Source organism: Nerophis lumbriciformis, linkage group LG02 (assembly GCF_033978685.3).
Source record: "Nerophis lumbriciformis linkage group LG02, RoL_Nlum_v2.1, whole genome shotgun sequence".
Taxonomy (NCBI): Eukaryota; Metazoa; Chordata; class Actinopteri; order Syngnathiformes; family Syngnathidae; genus Nerophis; species Nerophis lumbriciformis.
Window position 1 is genome coordinate 68,534,340 of NC_084549.2, and position 23,161 is coordinate 68,557,500.

At 36.6% G+C, this 23,161-nt stretch overlaps 1 protein-coding gene across 1 annotated transcript in view; it reads right to left on the minus strand.

The window, feature by feature from the left end:
* The window catches only part of LOC133621158 (uncharacterized), a 38,308-nt gene that overhangs the window by 8,076 nt on the left and 7,071 nt on the right, over positions 1-23,161 (minus strand). Inside the window, exons 4-6 of the mRNA XM_061983117.1 lie at positions 22,813-22,890; positions 16,442-18,187; positions 7,770-8,155 (exon numbers count right to left, since the gene is read on the minus strand). Of these exons, the coding sequence (XP_061839101.1) occupies positions 7,770-8,155; positions 16,442-18,187; positions 22,813-22,890 (2,210 nt within the window). The remainder of the gene's footprint in view (positions 1-7,769; positions 8,156-16,441; positions 18,188-22,812; positions 22,891-23,161) is intronic.

Here is a 23,161-nt window from a genome sequence, read left to right on the forward strand (position 1 = left end):
AACATTAATGCCGCCACAACGATGACTCTTGCTGACCTACTGCCTTCGGTAATGGCACCATTCCCAAATTATGTCGGCTCTATTGATAACCTCACTAACAACTTTGACAATGCCCTGCGCAAAACCATTGATAGCATAGCACCGCTAAAACAAAAAAGGGCCCCTAAAAGGCGCACCCCATGGTTTACAGAGGAAACCAGAGCTCATAAATTATCATGTAGAAAGTTGGAACGCAAATGGCGCGCGACCAAGCTTGAGGTTTTCCATCAAGCATGGAGTGATAGTTTAATATCGTATAAACGCATGCTTACCTTAGCTAAAGCTAAATATTACTCAAATCTCATCCGCCTCAACAAAAACGACCCAAAATTTTTGTTTAGTACAGTAGCATCGCTAACCCAACAAGGGACTCCTCCCAATAGCTCCACCCACTCGGCAGATGACTTTATGAATTTCTTTAATAAGAAAATTGAACTCATTAGAAAGGAGATTAAAGACAACGCATCCCAGCTACAACTGGGTTCTATGAACACAGATACAACTGTATCTACGACGGATACTGCAATACAAAATAGTCTCTCTCTTTTTGATGAAATAACATTAGAGGAACTATTACAGCGTGTAAGTGGGATAAAACAAACAACATGTTTACTTGACCCACTTCCTGGGAAACTTATCAAGGAGCTTTTTGTATTATTAGGTCCATCAGTGCTAAATATTATAAACTTATCACTTTCCTCTGGCACTGTTCCCCTAGCATTCAAGAAAGCGGTTATTCATCCTATGCTCAAAAGACCTAACCTTGATCCTGACCTCATGGTAAACTACCGACCGGTGTCTCACCTTCCCTTTATTTCGAAAATCCTCGAAAAAATTGTCGCACAGCAGCTAAATGAACACTTAGTGTCTAACAATCTCTGTGAACCTTTTCAATCCGGTTTCAGGGCAAATCACTCTACGGAGACAGCCCTCGCAAAAATGACTAATGATCTACTGCTGACGATGGATTCTGATGCGTCATCTATGTTGCTGCTTCTTGATCTTAGCGCTGCTTTCGATACCGTCGATCATAATATTTTATTAGAGCGTATCAAAACACGTATTGGTATGTCAGACTTAGCCTTGTCGTGGTTTAACTCTTATCTTACTGACAGGATGCAATGCGTCTCCCATAATAATGTGACCTCTGACTATGTTAAGGTAACGTGCGGAGTTCCTCAGGGTTCGGTTCTTGGCCCTGCACTCTTTAGTATTTACATGCTGCCGCTAGGCGACATCATACGCAAATACGGTGTTAGCTTTCATTGCTATGCTGATGACACCCAACTCTACATGCCCCTAAAGCTGACCAACACGCCGGATTGTAGTCAGCTGGAGGCGTGTCTTAATGAAATTAAACATTGGATGTCCGCTAACTTCTTGCAACTCAACGCCAAGAAAACGGAAATGTTGATTATCGGTCCTGCTAAACACCGACATTTATTTAATAATACCACCTTAACATTTGACAACCAAACAATTACACAAGGCGAATCAGTAAAGAATCTGGGTATTATCTTCGACCCAACTCTCTCCTTTGAATCACACATTAAGAGTGTTACTAAAACGGCCTTCTTTCATCTCCGTAATATCGCTAAAATTCGTTCTATTTTATCCACTAGCGACGCTGAGATCATTATTCATGCGTTCGTTACGTCTCGTCTCGACTACTGTAACGTATTATTTTCGGGTCTCCCTATGTCTAGCATTAAAAAATTACAGTTGGTACAAAATGCGGCTGCTAGACTTTTGACAAGAACAAGAAAGTTTGATCATATTACGCCTATACTGGCTCACCTGCACTGGCTTCCTGTGCACTTAAGAAGTGACTTTAAGGTTTTACTACTTACGTATAAAATACTACACGGTCTAGCTCCGTCCTATCTTGTCGATTGTATTGTACCATATGTCCCGGCAAGAAATCTGCGTTCAAAGAACTCCGGCTTATTAGTGATTCCCAGAGCCCAAAAAAAGTCTGCGGGCTATAGAGCGTTTTCTATTCGGGCTCCAGTACTATGGAATGCCCTCCCGGTAACAATTAGAGATGCTACCTCAGTAGAAGCATTTAAGTCCCATCTTAAAACTCATTTGTATACTCTAGCCTTTAAATAGCCCCCCTGTTGGACCAGTTGATCTGCCGTTTCTTTTCTTTTCTCCTCTGCTCCCCTTTTCCTTGAGGGGGTGGGGGGCACAGGTCCGGTGGCCATGGATGAAGTGCTGGCTGTCCAGAGTCGGGACCCGGGGTGGACCGCTCGCCTGTGCATCGGCTGGGAACATCTCTACGCTGCTGACCCGTCTCCGCTCGGGATGGTGTCCTGCTGGCCCCACTATGGACTGGACTCTTACTATTATGTTGGATCCACTATGGACTGGACTCTCACAATACTATGTCAGACCCACTCGACATCCATTGCTTTCGGTCTCCCCTAGAGGGGGGGGGTTACCCACATATGCGGTCCTCTCCAAGGTTTCTCATAGTCATTCACATCGACGTCCCACTGGGGTGAGTTTTTCCTTGCCCGTATGTGGGCTTTGTACCGAGGATGTCGTTGTGGCTTGTGCAGCCCTTTGAGACACTTGTGATTTAGGGCTATATAAATAAAGATTGATTGATTGATTGATTGAAATATACTAGTTTGAGAAGTACTAGTTTAAAGTAGTTGAAGTAATAGGGAAAATACTAGTTTGAGAAGTACTAGTTTAAAGTAGTTGAAGTAATAGGGAAAACATTGTAGTTTAAGAAGTACGAGTTTAGAGTAGTTTAAGTTATAGGGAAAAAATACTAGTTCAAGACGTACTTGTTTAAAGTAGTTGAAGTAATAGGGAAAAAATACTAGTTTGAGAAGTACTAGTTTAAAGTAGTTGAAGTAATAAGGAAAAAATACTAGTTTGAGAAGTAATAGTTTAAAGTAGTTGAAGTAAGAGGGAAATATAATAGTTTGAGAAGTACTAGTTTAAAGTAGTTGAAGTAATAAGGAAAAAATACTAGTTTGAGAAGTACTAGTTTAAAGTAGTTTAAGTAATAAGGAAAAAATACTAGTTTGAGAAGTACTAGTTTAAAGTAGTTGAAGTAATAAGGAAAAAATACTAGTTTGAGAAGTAGTAGTTTAAAGTAGTTGAAGTGATAGGGAAAAATACTAGTTTGAGAAGTACTAGTTTAAAGTAGTTGAAGTAATAGGGAAAAATACTAGTTTGAGAAGTACTAGTTTAAAGTAGTTTAAATGATAGGGAAAAGTACTAGTTTGAGAAGTACTAGTTTAAAGTAGTTGAAGTAATAGGGAAAAAATACTAGTTTGAGAAGTACTAGTTTAAAGTAGTTGAAGTAATAAGGAAAAAATACTAGTTTGAGAAGTACTAGTTTAAAGTAGTTGAAGTAATAAGGAAAAAATACTAGTTTGAGAAGTACTAGTTTAAAGTAGTTGAAGTAATAGGGAAAAATACTAGTTTGAGAAGTGCTAGTTTAAAGTAGTTGAAGTGACAGGGAAAAATACTAGTTTAAGAAGTAAGAGTTTAAAGTAGTTGAAGTAATAGGGAAAATACTAGTTTGAGAAGTACTAGTTTAAAGTAGTTGAAGTGATAGGGAAAAATACTAGTTTGAGAAGTACTAGTTTAAAGTAGTTGAAATTATAGGGAAAAATACTAGTTTGAGAAGTGCTAGTTTTAAGTAGTTGAAGTAATAGGGAAAAATACTAGTTTGAGAAGTACTAGTTTAAAGTAGTTGAAGTGATAAGGAAAAAATACTAGTTTGAGAAGTACTAGTTTAAAGTAGTTGAAGTGATAGGGAAAAATACTAGTTTGAGAAGTACTAGTTTAAAGTAGTTGAAGTAAGAGGGAAAAATACTAGTTTGAGAAGTACTAGTTTAAAGTAGTTGAAGTAATAGGGAAAAATACTAGTTTGAGAAGTACTAGTTTAAAGTAGTTGAAGTAATAGGGAAAATACTAGTTTGAGAAGTACTAGTTTAAAGTAGTTGAAGTAATAAGGAAAAAATAATAATTTGAGAAGTACTAGTTTAAAGTAGTTGAAGTGATAGGGAAAATACTAGTTTGAGAAGTACTAGTTTAAAGTAGTTGAAGTAATAGGGAAAATACTAGTTTAAAGTAGTTGAAGTAATAGGGGAAAATACTAATTTGAGAAGTACTAGTTGAAAGTAGTTGAAGTAATAGGGAAAAATAGTAGTTTGAGAAGTACTAGTTTAAAGTAGTTGAAGTAATAAGGAAAAAATACTAGTTTGAGAAGTACTAGTTTAAAGTAGTTGAAGTAATAGGGAAAATACTAGTTTGAGAAGTACTAGTTTAAAGTAGTTGAAGTAATAAGGAAAAAATACTAGTTTGAGAAGTACTAGTTTAAAGTAGTTGAAGTGATAGGGAAAATACTAGTTTGAGAAGTACTAGTTTAAAGTAGTTGAAGTGATAGGGAAAAATACTAGTCTGAGAAGTACTAGTTTAAAGTACCGGTAGTTGAAGTAATAGGGAAAATACTAGTTTAAAGTAGTTGAAGTGATAGGGGAAAATACTAATTTGAGAAGTACTAGTTGAAAGTAGTTGAAGTAATAGGGAAAAATAGTAGTTTGAGAAGTACTAGTTTAAAGTAGTTGAAGTAATAAGGAAAAAATACTAGTTTGAGAAGTACTAGTTTAAAGTAGTTGAAATGATAGGGACAAATACTAGTTTGAGAAGTGCTAGTTTAAAGTAGTTGAAGTAATAGGGAAAATACTAGTTTGAGAAGTACTAGTTTAAAGTATTTGAAGTAATAAGGAAAAAATACTAGTTTGAGAAGTACTAGTTTAAAGTAGTTGAAGTGATAGGGAAAATACTAGTTTGAGAAGTACTAGTTTAAAGTAGTTGAATAATAGGGAAAAAAATGTATTTTAAAAAGTAATGCTTGAAAAATACTAGTTTAAGAAGTACTAGTTGAAATAATTTAAGACGTAATGGGGAAAAAAATACTAGTTTAAAAAGTACTAGTGAAAAAGTATTAATGAAAAAAGTACTTCTTTAAATAGTATTTTTTTTAGTATAAGTACCAACTACTAATGAAAAAAGTAATACAGAAAAAAGTATTATTAAAAAAATACAACTTTAAAATCTACAACTGTACAAAGTATTAGTAAAAAAGTACTTATATAAAAGTACATAAAACAGCGTAAAATGTAGCAATAATAAGTAAAATAATAGGGTAAAATGTAAGTATAAAAAATTAGCTACTGAAAAATAGGAATATAAAAATAGTATACATATTTGTTTGTTGTTGTTTGTGTCAAATGTACGAGTACAAATGTTTTGCATAAAATGTCGTACTAAAAATGTACTTGTTAAAAATGATAGCGTAAAATATATACATCCAACAAGTACGTATGAAAAAGTAGTAGTCTAAAAAGAACAGGTATACAGCAAATACTTGCAACAAGTAGTATTAGAAAAATATGATGGTAAAAAGTACTAATAGAAAATTACAGTTTAAAAAGTAGTAATGAAAAAAGAGAAGTACTGCAGTAATGTAAAGAGGTAGTAGTAGAGTTGTATTGCAGTAATGTAAGAGTGAAAGAAGTAGGAGTAGAAGAATTGCAGTAATGTTGGAGATGTAGAAGTAGTACTGCAGTGGAGAAGTATTGCAGTAATGTTGGAGATGTAGAAGTAGTACTGCAGTGGAGAAGTGTTATAGTAATGTAAGAGTTAAAGAAGTAGTACTGCAGTAGAAGTATTACAGTAATGTAAGAGATGTAGAAGTATTACTGCAAGTATTGCAGTGATGTAAGAGATGTAGAAGTAGTACTGCAGTAGATACGTATTACAGTAATGTAATAGATGTTAAGTAGTAGTGCAGTAGAGAAGTATTGCAGTAATGTAAGAGATGTATATGTAGTACTGCAGTGGAGAAGTACTGCAGTAATGTAAGAGATGTAGAAGTAGTACTGCAGTAGAGAAGTATTACAGTTATATAAAAGATGTAGAAGTAGTACTGCAGTAGAGAAGTATTGCAGTAATGTAAGAGATGTATAAGTAGTACTGCAGCAGAGAAGTATTACAGTAATATAAAATATGTAGAAGTAGTACTGCAGTAGATAAGTATTGCAGTAATGTAAGATTTATAAGTAGTACTGCAGTTAGAGAAGTATTGCAATAATGTAAGAGATGTAGAAGTAGTACTGCAGTAGAGAAGTATTGCAGTAATATAAGAGATGCATAAGTAGTAGTGCAGTAGAGAAGTACTGCAGTAGTGTAAGAGATGTAGAAGTAGTACTGCAGTAGATAAGTATTACAGTAATGTAATAGATGTTAAGTAGTAGTGCAGTAGAGAAGTATTGCAGTAATGTAAGAGATGTATATGTAGTACTGCAGTGGAGAAGTACTGCAGTAATGTAAGAGATGTAGAAGTAGTACTGCAGTAGAGAGGTATTGCAGTAATGTAAGAGATGTAGAAGTAGTACTGCAGTAGAGAAGTATTACAGTTATATAAAAGATATAGAAGTAGTACTGCAGTAGAGAAGTATTGCAGTAATGTAAGAGATGTATAAGTAGTACTGCAGTAGAGAAGTATTACAGTAATATAAAATATGTAGAAGTAGTACTGCAGTAGATAAGTATTGCAGTAATGTAAGATGTATAAGTAGTACTGCAGTTAGAGAAGTATTGCAATAATGTAAGAGATGTATAAGTAGTAGTGCAGTAGAGAAGTATTGCAGTAATATAAGAGATGCATAAGTAGTACTGCAGTAGAGAAGTACTGCAGTAGTGTAAGAGATGTAGAAGTAGTACTGCAGTAGAGAAGTATTGCAGTAATATAAAAGATGTAGAAGTAGTACTGCAGTAGAGAAGTATTGCAGTAATGTAAGAGATGTAGAAGTAGTACTGCAGTTAGAGAAGTATTGCAGTAATGTAAGAGATGTAAAAGTAGTACTGCAGTAGAGAAGTATTGCAGTAATGTAAGAGATGTAGAAGTAGTACTGCAGTTAGAGAAGTATTGCAATAATGTAAGAGATGTATAAGTAGTAGTGCAGTAGAGAAGTATTGCAGTAATATAAGAGATGCATAAGTAGTACTGCAGTAGAGAAGTACTGCAGTAGTGTAAGAGATGTAGAAGTAGTACTGCAGTAGAGAAGTATTACAGTAATATAAAAGATGTAGAAGTAGTATACTGCAGTAGAGAAGTATTGCAGTAATGTAAGAGATGTATAAGTAGTAGTGCAGTAGGGAAGTATTGCAGTAATGTAAGAGATGTAGAAGTAGTACTGCAGTTAGAGAAGTATTGCAGTAATGTAAGAGATGTAAAAGTAGTACTGCAGTGGAGAAGTATTAGAGTAATGTAAGAGATGTAGAAGTAGTACTGCAGTAGAGTAGTATTGCAGTAATATAAGAGATGTAGAAGTAGTAGTGCAGTAGAGAAGTACTGCAGTAATGTAAGAGATGTAGAAGTAGTAGTGCAGTTAGAGAAGTATTGCAATAATGTAAGAGATGTAGAAGTAGTACTGCAGTAGAGAAGTATTGCAGTTATGTAAGAGATGTATAAGTAGTAGTGCAGTAGAGAAGTATTGCAGTAATGTAAGAGATGTATAAGTAGTACTGCAGTAGAGAAGTATTGCAGTAATGTAAGAGATGTAGAAGTAGTACTGCAGTAGAGAAGTATTACAGTAATGTAAGAGATGTAGAAGTAGTACTGCAGTAGAGAAGTATTGTAGTAATGTAAGAGATGTAGAAGTAGTACTGCAGTAGAGAAGTACTGCAGTACTGACCTGCAGCATCTTGTGATGTCTTTTCAGTTTGAGGTCGACGTCGGTCTTGAAGCTGCTGATGTTGTAATGCAGCATTGCATGCTGGGAGTGCAGCCTTCCTTCCACCTCCCTCTGATGGACGTCCATCTGTCGCTGCAGCGCCACCATCTGGTGGAGCACTTCGGCGCCCGGCCGCTCCTCCTCCTCCTCCTCCGCCTCCTGCTGGCCGCTCTTCAGCTGGGCAACATCGCGTGCCAAGGTGCCAACCTGCTGACTCAGCAGCGCCAACGAGCGGTTGAAGCCGTCCAGCAGCGGCTGCAGCTGAGACATGAGCAGCGCCATCATGTGGGGGACAGGCAGCACTGCAGGCACCTCCGTGGAGGTCAGCACCTCCGCCTCAGACACACCTGCAACCATACACATATGCACATTCATCACACACACACACACACACACACACACATATATATATATATATATATATATACTGTATGTATATATGTGTGTGTATATTAGAGATGCGTGGATAGGCAATTTATTTCATCCGCAACCGCGTCAGAAAGTCGTCAACCATCCGCCATCCACCCGATGTAACATTTGATCAGAACTGCACCCGCCCGCCATCCGCCCGTTGTTATATATCTAATATTAATTTTTAAAAAAAAAAGGGTGAAAACTACGCGAATTGCACCTTGTGCAGACAAGATTTTTCGATCGGACACGGAGGAATTAGCGATGTAAAAGACCACGTTGGGACAAGAAAACACAAGTCTAATGCCGTTGCTAGCGATACAAGTGGAAAACTTTCAACGTTTTTCGTCGCCCAAACAGATTCTTTGGATGTGATAAATGCCGAAGTTTTATTTACGGAGGCAATAATTGAGCATGGACTTCCAATCGCACTGGCTGATCACATGGGACAGTTAATAATGTAATGCAACCTTTAAAAATCATTACGCGGTGATCGCGATCCCAAAAATAAACTTTTCTTGCATGATAATGTCCAGAAAAATTCGCTTTATATTACTATAGAGTCCTTTTAACGAATGAGTTTGATGGTTTATCACAAACCTTAAATGAAAGAAGTCCTTTGTTCTCCTGCACCATGGCCTTGCTTCGTGTTTGGTGCGCGTGTCGGCTGTATTTCACAGCACGACATACTGTAAAAAGTGTTTATACTATTTATACTTTCAATTAACAAATTGAAGTCTTGTGAAAGGTTGACAGGATAACTGGCATTAACTGTCAAAATAATTTCAAACTATTGAAGTTAGCTTACAGAATAAACATGTCAATCAACCCATATGATTTTTGCTGTAATATTTTTGTTTTGAAAAGTCACTGTGACTGATAGAAAAGTGATGGTTTTAGCAACATTTTAACCTGTCTGAATGCTAATAATCATTTTGCGTCGGGGGGCGAAGCCCTGAACCCTCCACCAGGACTTTGTCCTGGACCTACCGGGGCCTGCGGCCCTTGGACCCTGGCTACTAGGTTTTTCTGATTTCAAAAGTTGGCAGGTATGTTGAGGTGACAAAGCTTTTGCCTGTTAAAGAAAGGAGACTGATCCAATGCAGCACAGACTTTCGCGTGCCACGCTGTCACGACCCAGACGCACACCAGTGCGCAATCATATGGGAGCCGCGCTGAGCGCACCTCCAAGCGCGTCTCGCTGCCGGCGACGGCTGGGTATGGGCCCGACGCTCCAGCGCCATCCATTTTCAGGGCTAGTTGATTCGGCAGGTGGGTTGTTACACACTCCTTAGCGGGTTCCGACTTCCATGGCCACCGTCCTGCTCTCTATATCAACCAGGGTGAGCCCCACCCCTTTCGTGAGCGCACTGCGCGCGGAGTGACCCCTGTTACGCGCCCCCGGCAACAGGGGTGGCGGGCAGGTAAGCTGCGCGGGCGGAGCGCGCGGAGTGACCCCTGTTACGAGCCCCCGGCCACGGGGGTGGCGGCCAGGTAAGCTGCTTACCTGCTGCGCGTGACGCCGGCCGCGGACGAGGCGGGGTGTCGGTGCGGTGGGCGCGGTGGTGACCCTGGACGTGCGTCGGGCCCTTCTCGCGGATCGCCTCAGCTACGGCTCCAGGTGGGGCCCTCTCGGGGGAAGGGGCCTTGGTCCCGGACCCCGGCGAGGCGTCCCTTCTCCGCTCCGTAAAAGTGTCCATTTCTTTTCTTTTTTTTTCTTCTGTTGTGGCATATGCAGCAGGTGCCTGCTCGTTTTTCGTATGTGGGTAACAACATTTAACTATGTATATATATTTCCCAATTGGCTTAACTGCCACCCGCCTGAATCTATTTAAAATCTAATTTTTTTTAATTTCAATCGCCCGACCCGATCCGACCCGTGGATAAAATCTAATTTTTTTAAATTTCATCCGCCCGATCCGCGGATAATCCGCGGACTCCGCGGTTGTGCCCGCAAACCGCGCATCTCTAATGTATACGTATGTAAGTATGTATGTATATACATATGTAAGTATGTATGTATACGTATGTAAGTATGTATGTATATATATATGTATATATATATATATATATATGCATAGACATATGTGTGTATTTATGTGTATGCATGTAAATATATATGTATTTATATGAATATATATATATATACATATTTGTATACATATACATATTAAAGTTAAAGTTAAAGTTAAAGTACCAATGATTGTCACACACACACACTAGGTGTGGCGAGATTATTCTCTGCATTTGACCCATCACCCTTGATCACCCCCTGGGAGGTGAGGGGAGCAGTGGGCAGCAGCAGTGGCCGCGCCCGGGAATCATTTTTGGTGATTTAACCCCCAATTCCAACCCTTGATGCTGAGTGCCAAGCAGGGAGGTAATGGGTCCCATTTTTTTTTATAGTCTTTGGTATTACTCGGCCGGGGTTTGAACTCACAACCTACCGATCTCAGGGCGGACACTCTAACCACTAGGCCACTGAGTAGGTTATATATACATGTTATTTATATGTACATTATATACAAACAAATCTTATACATACGATATATGCAAAATATTATATATGTACGTTATATGCATATTAATCCTACATATGTACGTTATATGCATATAGAGCTTGTATATGTATGTATATATATACAGTATGTGTGTATATATATATTGTGTATGTATGTATACGTGTGTTTATCTATATGCATATATATGTATATACATATGTAAGTATGTATGTATATGTGTGTATATATATGCATATACATATGTGTGTATTATGTGTATGCATGTAAATATATATGTATTTATATGAATATATATACATATATTTATATATATGTATACGTATATACATGTTAGTTATATGTACATTATATACAATTTAATAAATCTTATATATATGATATGTATGCAAAATATATATGTACGTTGTATGCATATTAATCCAACATATGTACGTTATATGCGTATAGAGCTTGTATATGTATATCATATGCAAATTAAACGTGTATATATGTACGTTATATGCAAAATAATGTTATGTATGTTATATGCAAATTAATCTTATGTACATTATATACTTATTAATCTTATATATGTTCATTAAATGCATAATAATCTTGTAGATGTACATTATATGCATATTAATTATATTTATATGTACATTATATGCATATTAGTGTTAATTATATGTACATTATATACATATTAATGTTAATTACATGTACATTATATGCATATTAATGTTAATTAAATGTACATTATATGCATATCAGTGTTAATTATATGTACATTATATGCATATTAGTGTTAATTATATGTACGTTATATGCATATTAGTGTTAATTATATGTATATTATATGCATATTAATATTATTTATATGTACGCCATATGCAAATTAATCTCATATATGTACAGTAAACATGACATAAAAGTTGTGACAACAAGACTGAATCAAAGTACAAAATATTTGACAAAAACACAAACTAATGCTGTGTCTCAATTGGAGCACTTCCATACTTGCACTAGTAATATAGTACACAGTGTACTTAATGAAGTGTACTTGCACTAATACTTTAGTACACAGTGTACGTATTGAAGTGTATTTGCCCTACTACTTTAGTACACAGTGTAATTATTGAAGTGTGCTTCCACTACTACTTTAGGACACATTGTACTTATGTACTTGCACTAGTACTTTAGTACAAAGTGTAATTATTGAAGTGTACTTAAGTTCCACTACTACTTTAGGACACAGTGTACTTATGTACTTGCACTAGTACTTTAGTACAAGGTGTAATTATTGAAGTGTACTTAAGTTCCACTACTACTTTAGGACACAGTGTACTTATGTACTTGCACTAGTATTTTCGTACAAAGTGTAATTATTGAAGTGTACTTAAGTTCCACTACTACTTTAGGACACAGTGTACTTATGTACTTGCACTCGTATTTTAGTACACAGTCTACTTATGGAAGAATGTACTCATTGAGGTGTACTTTCACTAGTACTGTAGTACAAAGTGTAAATATTGAAGTGTACTTGCACTAGTACTTTAGTACACAGTGGGCTTATCGAAGTGTACTTGCACTACTACTTTAGGACACAGTGTACTTATTAAGGTGTACTTGCACTAGTACTTTAGTACACAGTGTACTTATTGAAGAGTGTACTCATTGAGGTGTACTTTCACTAGTACTATAGTACAAAGTGTAAATATTGAAGTGTACTTGCACTAGTACTTTAGTACACAGTGTACTTATCGAAGTGTAGTTGCACTAGTACTTTAGTACACAGTGTACTTATCGAAGTGTACTTATCGAAGTGTAGTTGCACTAGTACTTTAGTACACAGTGTACTTATTGAAGTGTACTTGCACAACTACTTTAGTACACAGTGTACTTATTGAGGTGTACTTGCACTAGTACTTTAGTACACAGTGTACTTATCGAAGTGTAGTTGCAGTAGTACTTTAGTACACAGTGTACTTATCAAAGTGTACTTGCACTAGTACTTTAGTACACAGTGTACTTATCAAAGTGTACTTGCACTAATACTTTAGTACACAGTATACTTATCGAAGTGTACTTGCACTAATACTTTAGTACACAGTGTAGTTATCAAAGTGTACTTCCCATGATTCATAGCTGCATGTGTCCCATCAGGACAGTCTAAAAGTTCTGCTGCTTCTTCAAAAGCCAAACAGGAAGTGGAACACGCAGGAAGTCGCTTGTCCGGCGACATCAAACGTTTTGCTGTGACCACCTGAGGACAAGGACCTCAGTGTGCTCATGCAAGGGGACTGGGAGGTCAGAGGTCACAGGAAGTAGGAGGGGGCGGGGCATGATGAGGCTGTCAGCCGCCAACGTTTCTATCTAATGAATGTCAACGTGATTTACGGGCAACTTCCTGTCGGCACAACAAAACTTTGTGAGTCCTCATGGACTTATAAGTATAATTATTAGTAATATATTTATGTTGATGCATTACTTATAATGTCTGACTTTATTAGTAATATATTTATGTTGTTATATTATTTATAATGTCTGACTTTATTAGTAATATATTTATATTGTTATATTATTTATAATGTCTGACTTTATTAGTAATATATTTATGTTGTTATATTACTTATAATGTCTGACTTTATTAGTAATATATTTATGTTGATGTATTACTTATGATGTCTGACTTAATTAGTAATATATTTATGTTGATGTATTACTTACATCTGACTTTATTAGTAATACATTGTTTATATATTACTTATGTCTGACTTTATTAGTAATATATTTATGTTTATATATTACTTATGTCTGACTTTATTAGTAATGTATTTATGTCGATATATTACTTATGTCTGACTTTATTAGTAATATATATTTATGTAGATGTATTACTTATAATATCTGACTTTATTAATAATATATTTATGTTGATATATTACTTTTAATGTCTGACTTTATTAGTAATATATTTATGTTGATATATTACTTATGTCTGACTTTATTAGTAATATATTTATGTTGATATATTACTTATACTATCTGACTTTATTAGTAAAATATTTATGTTGATGAATTACTTACATCTGACTTTATTAGTAATATATTGTTTATATATTACTTATGTCTGACTTTATTAGTTATATATTTATGTTGATGTATTACTTATAATGTCTGACTTTATTAGTAATATATTTATGTTTATATATTACTTATACCTGACTTTATTAGTAACATTTATGTTGATATATTACTTATAATGTCTGACTTTATTAGTAATATATATTTATGTTGATGTATTACTTATGATGTCTGACTTAATTAGTAATATATTTATGTTGATATACTACTTATGTCTGACTTTATTAATAATTTATTTATGTTGATATATTACTTATAATATCTGACTTTATTAGTAATATATTTATGTTGATATATTACTTATGTCTGACTTTATTAGTAATATATTTATGTTGATATATTATAATATCTGACTTTATTAGTAATATATTTATGTTGTTATATTACTTTTAATGTCTCAACTTAATTAGTAATGTATTTATGTTGATATATTACTAATAATGTCTGACTTTATTAGTAATATATTTATGTTGATGTATTACTTATAATGTCTGACTTTATTAGTAATATATTTATGTTGATATATAATATATCTGACTTTATTAGTGACATATTTATGTTGATATATTACTTATAATATCTGACATTATTAGTAATATATTTATGTTGATATATTACTTATAATGTCTGACTTTATTAGTAATATATTTATGTTTATATATTACTTATACCTGACTTTATTAGTAACATTTATGTTGGTATATTACTTATGTCTGACTTTATTAGTAATATATTTATGTTGTTATATTACTTATAATGTCTGACTTTATTAGTAATATATTTATGTTGATGTATTACTTATGATGTCTGACTTAATTAGTAATATATTTATGTTGTTATATTACTTATGATGTCTGACTTTATTAGTAATATATTTATGTTGTTATATTACTTATAATGTCTGACTTTATTAGTAATATATTTATGTTGTTATATTACTTATAATGTCTGACTTTATTAGTAATATATTTATGTTGTTATATTACTTATGATGTCTGACTTTATTAGTAATATATTTATGTTGATGTATTACTTATGTCTGACTTTATTAGTAATATATTTATGTTGTTATATTACTTATGATGTCTGACTTTATTAGTAATATATTTATGTTGATGTATTACTTATGTCTGACTTTATTAGTAATATATTTATGTTGATATATTACTAATAATGTCTGACTTTATTAGTAATATATTTATGTTGATGTATTACTTATAATGTCTGACTTTATTAGTAATATATTTATGTTGATATATAATATATCTGACTTTATTAGTGACATATTTATGTTGATATATTACTTATAATATCTGACATTATTAGTAATATATTTATGTTGTTATATTACTTTTAATGTCTGACTTAATTAGTAATATATTTATGTTGATATATTACTTATGTCTGACTTTATTAGTAATATATTTATGTTGATATATTACTTATAAAATCTGACTTTATTAGTAATATATTTATGTTAAATTACTTTTAATGTCTAACTTAATTAGTGATATATTTATGTTGATATATTACTAATAATGTCTGACTTTATTAGTAATATGTTTATGTTGATATATTACTTATAATGTCTGACTTTATTAGTAATATATTTATGTTGATGTATTACTTATAATGTCTGACTTTATTAGTAATACATTTATGTTGATATATTATATCTGACTTTATTAGTGACATATTTATGTTGATATATTACTTATAATATCTGACATTATTAGTAATATATTTATGTTGTTATATTACTTATAATATCTGACTTTATTAGTAATATATTTATGTTGATATATTACTTATGTCTGACTTTATTAGTAATGTATTTATGTTGATATATTACTAGTAATGTCTGACTTTATGAGTAGTATATCAACATCTTTATGTTGATATGTTTCTATATTTCTTTGTTTATGTTGGTTTTTGTAGTCGTCATGTTGACAGGCTGTGTGGGCGTGTCTTAGGGTGTTGACATTAATTGTCTCATAAGTTTGATGAAGACTAAAAAAAACGCCACCTCGGCTCCTTGAACACTCGAGAAGGTTTTTTAGCCGCCACAGGAAGTCAGCGTTCAAACAGGATGTGATGGATAAAAAGCAGGAAGTATGAAATAAAAACCAGATAAGGAGGAAAATGTCCCTGGGAGGATGATGTCATGGCGGTCAGGGGGGTGTGTGAGGGGGGAAACAAACACAGGAAGTGATGTCATTTACCTCGCACACACACACACACACATATTTTATGGAGACCTGTAGTCTACAAGTTATTTCAGTTGTACAAAACATGCTAACGAGATGCTAAATAGATGCTAACATTACAGCTGGGAAACAAAGCACATCTTAAACTTTAAACACAACCATTGGACCTACTGGACCTCACCAGTCCAGGAGTAGAAGAACTAACACACTTCCTGCTGCGGAAATCCTCTCTTTCTTCTGTGTGCTAGTGTGTGTGTGTGTGTGTGTGTGTGTGTGTGTGTGTCGTGGTGACTGGACAGATTGTTCAATCTTCATGTACTGTGAGAGTAATGTCGTACTTCAAATACTTCAAAAAAAAGTTTACACTCACCAGGAAGGAGATCCTGGCCGTGTGTGATGGAGGTATGCTGGACTTGGTCCTGATTCTGGACACGGATAGGATGCTTAGCGTGGTCTTGATTCTGGACATTGATAGGATGCTGGACTTGGTCCTGATTCTGGACGTTGATAGGATGCTTAGCGTGGTCTTGATTCTGGGCATTGATAGGATGCTGGACTTGGTCCTGATTCTGGACGTTGATAGGATGCTGGACTTGGTCCTGATTCTGGACACGGATAGGATGCTTAGTGTGGTCCTGATTCTGGACATTGATAGGATGCTGGACGTGGTCTTGATTCTGGACATTGATAGGATGCTGGACTTGGTCCTGATTCTGGACATTGATAGGATGCTGTACGTGATCCTGATTCTGGACATTGATAGGATGCTGGACGTGGTCCTGATTCTGGACATTGATTGGATGCCGGACTTGGTCCTGATTCTGGACACTGATAGGATGCTTAGCGTGGTCCTGATGAAGGACGCGACTGGGATGTTGGACATGGTCCTTATTCTCGAGACGGATAGGATGCTGGACTTGGTCCTGATTCTGGACACTGATAGGATGCTTAGCATGGTCCTGATGAAGGACGCGACTGGGATGTTGGACATGGTCCTGATTCTGGGGACGGATAGGATGCTGGACTTGGTCCTGATTCTGGACATTGATTGGATGCTGGACATTGATAGGATGCTGGACATTGATAGAATACTGGACTTGGTCCTGATTCTGGACACGGATGGGATGTTGGATATGGTCCTGATTCTGGACACGGATAGGATGCTGGACTTGGTCCTGATTCTGGACATTGATTGGATGCTGGACATTGATAGGATGCTGGACTTGGTCCTGATTCTGGACACGGATGGGATGTTGGATATGGTCCTGATTCTGGACACGGATAGGATGCTGGACTTGGTCCTGATTCTGGACATTGATTGGATGCTGGACATTGATAGGATGCTGGACTTGGTCCTGATTCTGGACACGGATAGGATGTTGGATATGGTCCTGATTCTGGACACTGATAGGATGCTGGACTTGGTCCTGATTCTGGACATTGATTGGATGCTGGACATTGATAGGATGCTGGACTTGGTCCTGATTCTGGACACGGATGGGATGTTGGGTATGGTCCTGATTCTGGACACGGATTGGATGTTGGACTTGGTCCTGATTCTGGACATTGATTGGATGCTGGACAGTGATAGGATGCTGGACTTGGTCCTGATTCTGGACATGGATAGGATGCTGGACATGGTCCGGATTCTGGACATGGATTGGATGTTGGACATTGATAGGATGCTGGACTTGGTCCTGATTCTGGACACGGATGGGATGTTGGACATGGTCCGGATTCTGGACATGGTCCTGATTCTGGACATGGATTGGATGTTGGACATTGATAGGATGCTGGACTTGGTCCTGATTCTGGACACGGATGGGATGTTGGACATGGTCCTGATTCTGGACATGGTCCTGATTCTGTACGTGGATTGGATGCTGGGTGTGGTCCTGATGCTGGACATGGTCTTGATTCTGGACATGGATGGGGTGCTGGTCCTGATGAGGGACGCGACTGGGATGCTGGGTGTGTTCACTGTTGGGTATTTGGGCCCCATGGTGGTTGTGGGCGGGGCTTGTGGCATTGCGCTGGTTGACACGGTGTGGTGTGTTGACTGACCCCTGGTGGTCGTTCTGCTCCCCGCCAGGGTCTCCTCGCCGCTGCTGCACGCCTGAAAGAGGGTCATGTGACGATTAGGTCGTGAACTCTACTTGGGTCTGGCGAATAAAGTCCAGACGTGGACGGACAGGACTGACGGTGGAAAACCTCCACGACAGTCTAGTTTTCATGGTGTAAGTGACGAGTGTCCAAAGTCTTTCCAAGACCATCGAGTGTGGTAAGTGTCCATCACTGCACACTCAGCATTATAAGTGTACTGGTACTGACAGTGTACTACCACTCAGTATACTTCACTTTCACTATGTTGTTGGACACAATATTAGGAACACCTGGTCGTTATATTTATGTGTGTGTGTACTTCCTGTCTTTGTCAGGGCCGATGATGTCATGACTCTACAGGAAGTACTTTCAGTCATTTGTCGAGGCTTTCGCTTTCCCAAACATGAGACGTTATGACGACATTGAACACAAGTCACACAGGTGTCAAACTCAAGGCCTGACAGCCACAACTGGTCCGCCACAACATTTGAAGCGGCCCGCCAAAGCCTGGACAAAATAAAGTACTTAATTTTTATTTATTTTTAATTTTTTTTAACGAAATGCATTCATTCTTTCAATTTTGACAGAGAAAAACACATATCTTTAAAACTATTTCACCATCTGATCATGCCAAATATCACATTGTATCACCGTAAATTCCGGTCTACAAGCCGCTACTTTATTCCTACGCTTTGAATCCTGCGGCTTATAAAACGGTGCGGCTAATTTATGGACTTTTCTTCTCTGAAGGCCATAATGCAAATAGTTTTCATGAAACACATGCACAGACGCTTAAAAGGGGTGTTATTGTTTGTGCTATGGCGCCAACTTTTGGACGAGTTTGGATGTCTGCAAGTATTTCCTGCTGTTTAAAGCTTTGAACCGGAAGTACAAGTGCTGTTCCGTCTCCCATAGCATTTCTACTTCATTTAAAATATAACTAGAACAATTCGTACTCGCTAAATCGTCCCATGTGTGACGTCTGTAGGAGTGTTTTCATGCATATTTGTACGTGCTGTCGTGATGTAATCAAGCTACGTTTACGAGTGTCTTTGTTAGTAATATTAACTTAAAATGGCATTCTTTTTGTATTCTTTCAGTTTCATAAATTCCTCAGTAAATTCACCAAAACGTCACCGTGGAGTTATTGAGTCTGTTTAGCTGATTGGAGAGCTAGCTGGTACAGTTAGTGGGGTCCATGACCATGACTTCTGTTTTGTTTGATCAGCCGTTTTACTGCCACGTTACAGACACTGTTTGGAAACAATTAAGTTATGTAAATAAACATTTACAGAATATTTCTGTGTAAATAACTCATTTCACAACGTATATATCTGCGACTTATAGTCTGGTGTGGCTATTATATGGAACATTTGTTTTTCTTTTAAATTGTATAGTCGGGAAAATACAGTATATTGTAATAAATAAATACTTATCTGCTTGTCACCTAGACTTAGGGTTTTAAAGCCAGTTGTCCATCAATTTGTTGATAAAAAATGTATTGATGAAATGCATGGCAACTAATAATATCATGAGGTGATTATAGTTTTATATTAGTGCTGTCAAATTATACATTTATTTAAATCAGATGCATCACACTTAAATTTTGATTAATCATAATTATTTTCAGATGATTACGCGCATGTTTAATTTAAATTAATTTTAAAAGCGCGGCCCTCTGAAGGCAGCCATTACTGGGATGTGGCCCTCAATTAGAAAATACCATTGTTGCTTGTGCAGCCCTTTGAGACACTCGTGATTTAGGGCAATAGAAGTAAACTTTGATTGATTGATTGACCTTTAAGACGTCTGTTCTAGAACCTTCTGGTCGGCCACAAAGAAAGTCGGGGCTTCAACTCTTGCTCAACTTCCTATATTTTTAAAAACTTTTATTTTTCCATTTCCCCTCTTTTTTCCACTTACCCCTAACCTTTTTCTATTGTTGCCCCTTTACCCCCTTTTTTCTACTTGTATCCTTTTTTTTTTACCTTTCCCCCTTGTCTTCGCTTTTTAAAATTTCCCCCCTTCCCCCTTTTTGCTACTTTTATCCCCTTGTGTTTACCTTTTTACCTCTTTTCCCTTGTTTTCTTTTTTCATTTACCCCCTTTTTTCTACTTTTATCCCCTTTTTTCACCTTTTCCCCTCTTTTCCCTTGTTTCCCCTTTTTAATTTTCCTCCTTCATACCCCTTTTTGCTACTTTTATCCCCTTGTTTTTACCTATTTTCCCTTATCCCCTTTTTTACCTTTTACCTTTTTTTCAATTTCTCCCTCTTCCCACCCCCTCTTCTACTCTTATCCCCCCCCCCTTGTTTTCCTTTTGTTCCCCCTTCAGCCCCTTTTTTCTACTTTTATCCCTTTGTTTTTAAATTTTTACCTCTTTTCCCTTGTTTTCCCTTTTTTCATTTCCCCCCTATTTTCTACTTTTATCCCATCCATCCATCCATTTTCTACCGCTTATTCCCCAATTTTTTATATTTTCCCTCTTTTCCCTTTTTTCATTTTCCCCTCTCACTCCCCTTTTTCTACTCTTATCCCTCTTTTCCCTTGTTTCCCCCTTTTTTTAAATTTCCCTCATTCCCCCCTTTTTGCTACTTTTATCCCCTTGTGTTTACCTTTTTACCTCTTTTCCCTTGTTTTCTTTTTTCCATTTACCCCCTTTTCCCCCCCACCTTTTTTCCCTTGTTTCCCCTTTTTAATTTTTAATATATTACTTATGTCTGATTTTATTAGTAATATATTTATGTTGATGTATTACTTACATGTGACTTTATTAGTAATATATTGTTTATATATTACTTATGTCTGATTTTATTAGTAATATATTTATGTTGATGTATTACTTACATCTGACTTTATTAGTAATATATTAGTAATTAGTAATATACTCTTATCCCCCCCCCTTGTTTTCCGTTTGTTCCCCCTTCAGCCCTTTTTTGCTACTTTTATCCCTTTGTTTTTAAATTTTTACCTCTTTTCCCTTGTTTTCCCTTTTTTCATTCCCCCCTATTTTCTACTTTTATCCCAATTTTTTATATGTTCCCTCTTTTCCCTTTTTTCATTTTCCCCTCTCACTCCCCTTTTTCTACTCTTATCCCTCTTTTCCCTTGTTTCCCCCTTTTTTTAAATTTCCCCCATTCCCCCCCTTTTGCTACTTTTATCCCCTTGTGTTTACCTTTTTACCTCTTTTCCCTTGTTTTCTTTTTCCATTTACCCCCTTTTTCCCCCCACCTTTTTCCCCTTGTTTCCCCTTTTTAATTTTCCCACTTCACCCCCTTTTTGCTACTTTTATCCCCTTCTTTTTACCTATTTTCCTTTATCCCTTTTATTTTTATTTTTACCATTTCCCTCTTTTCCCTTTTTTTTCATTTTTTCCTCTTCCCACCCCCTTTTCTACTCTTATCTCCCCCCCTTTTTTTTTTTTTTTACCTTTTTCCCTTGTTTTCTCTTTGTTCCCCCTTGACCCCCTTTTTGCAACTTTTATCCCTTTGTTTTTAAATTTTTACCTCTTTTCCCTTGTTTTCCCTTTTTTAATTTCCCCCCTATTTTCTACTTTTATCCCATTTTTTCCCTTTTCCCTTTTTTCATTTTCCCCTCTCACCCCCCTTTTTTCTACTCTTATCCCCCCCTTTCCCCCTCTTTTCCCTTGTTTCCCCTTTTTTGATTTTCCCCAGTTTATCCCCTTCACCTCCTTTTTTCTACTTTGATCCCCTTTATTTGACTTTTTTAAACCTCGTTTCCCTTGTTTCCCCCTTTTCTTTACGCCCTTTCTCATCATTACCCCATTGTTTCCCCATTTTCTATTTTTGTTCCCTATTTTCCCCCTTTCCCCCTTTTTCCACTGTATCCCCCTTTTCCCTTCATTTACCACATTTTTCTTTTCCCCCTTTTTTAATCCCCCCCTTTTTTTTTTTACATTTTCCCCTTCTTTTCCCTTGCTTCTCTTTTTGTATGTTTCCCTTTTTCCCCATTTATCCCCTTTCCTCCTAACCCTAACCCCTATTCCATTATTTCAATTTTTTTTACACTTTAAAAAAAAAAATTTTCCCCCTGGTTTTCCCTTTTCCTCCCATTTATCCCCCTTTTCCCATTTTTTCCCCTACAACCCCCTTTTTTATTTTACACCCAGTTTCCCTTTTTTCCCTCTCCCCACCTTTTTAAAAAAAAAATTCCATTAACCCCCCACCCCATTTTTTTTTCCATTAACCCCCCACCCCATTTTTTTTTCTCATTCCCCCCCATGTGGGGCCTTGAGGGTCCCGGTGAGGTGGCTAGTGTTTGTCTGAGCCCAGTTGAAAATACTGCTGGCTGGCTAAACGTGAGCTTCCTTTTGGCAACAACTGCGACCTTCGACCTGCATGAGCCTCCCCCAGGGTGAGGCCGTGTTTACAGGACGGAAGCGGGGGGGACTGGGAGGAGGGGGCGGGGTTTAGTCCAACTTTCCTCTCTGCCGTGTCAGAAGTGTTCTGACCCGACTTCACTTGTGATCACTGCGTCATCACTTCACTTAGAAGGAAGTGTGTGTGTGTGTGTGTGTGTGTGTGTGTGTGTGTGTGTGTGTGTGTGTGTGTGTTCTAATCAGGCTTAATCAGTCAAACCAGCAGAACTTAAGTTTGAAGAACAAAAGTTCAGTTAAGTACCAGGATTGTGGAGACCTCCAGGTGCACCTTGAACTTCGGATGCTGCACTTCCTGAGTGTGTGTGTGCTTCTTCAGTGACTGTCAGAGAGAGAGAAAAAAAGGGAGTGAAGTCAGCAGCGTGATGTCCTCACAAGGACAAGTGGTCCACTCTGGACTTTTATTTGGGTCTGACTCACTCAGCAGGACGTCCTCCTCCTGAGGGCCACCAGACAACCTCACTTGTGCTTCTTTCCCACAAAACAAGTCTGGACTAAATACAAGTCCAACGACAGAATAGTAATAACAACAAGTTCGAAATAGCGTAGGGAAAACAAAAAGTTCCGTTGGACCTTTTTTAGCTTCTTGGAGC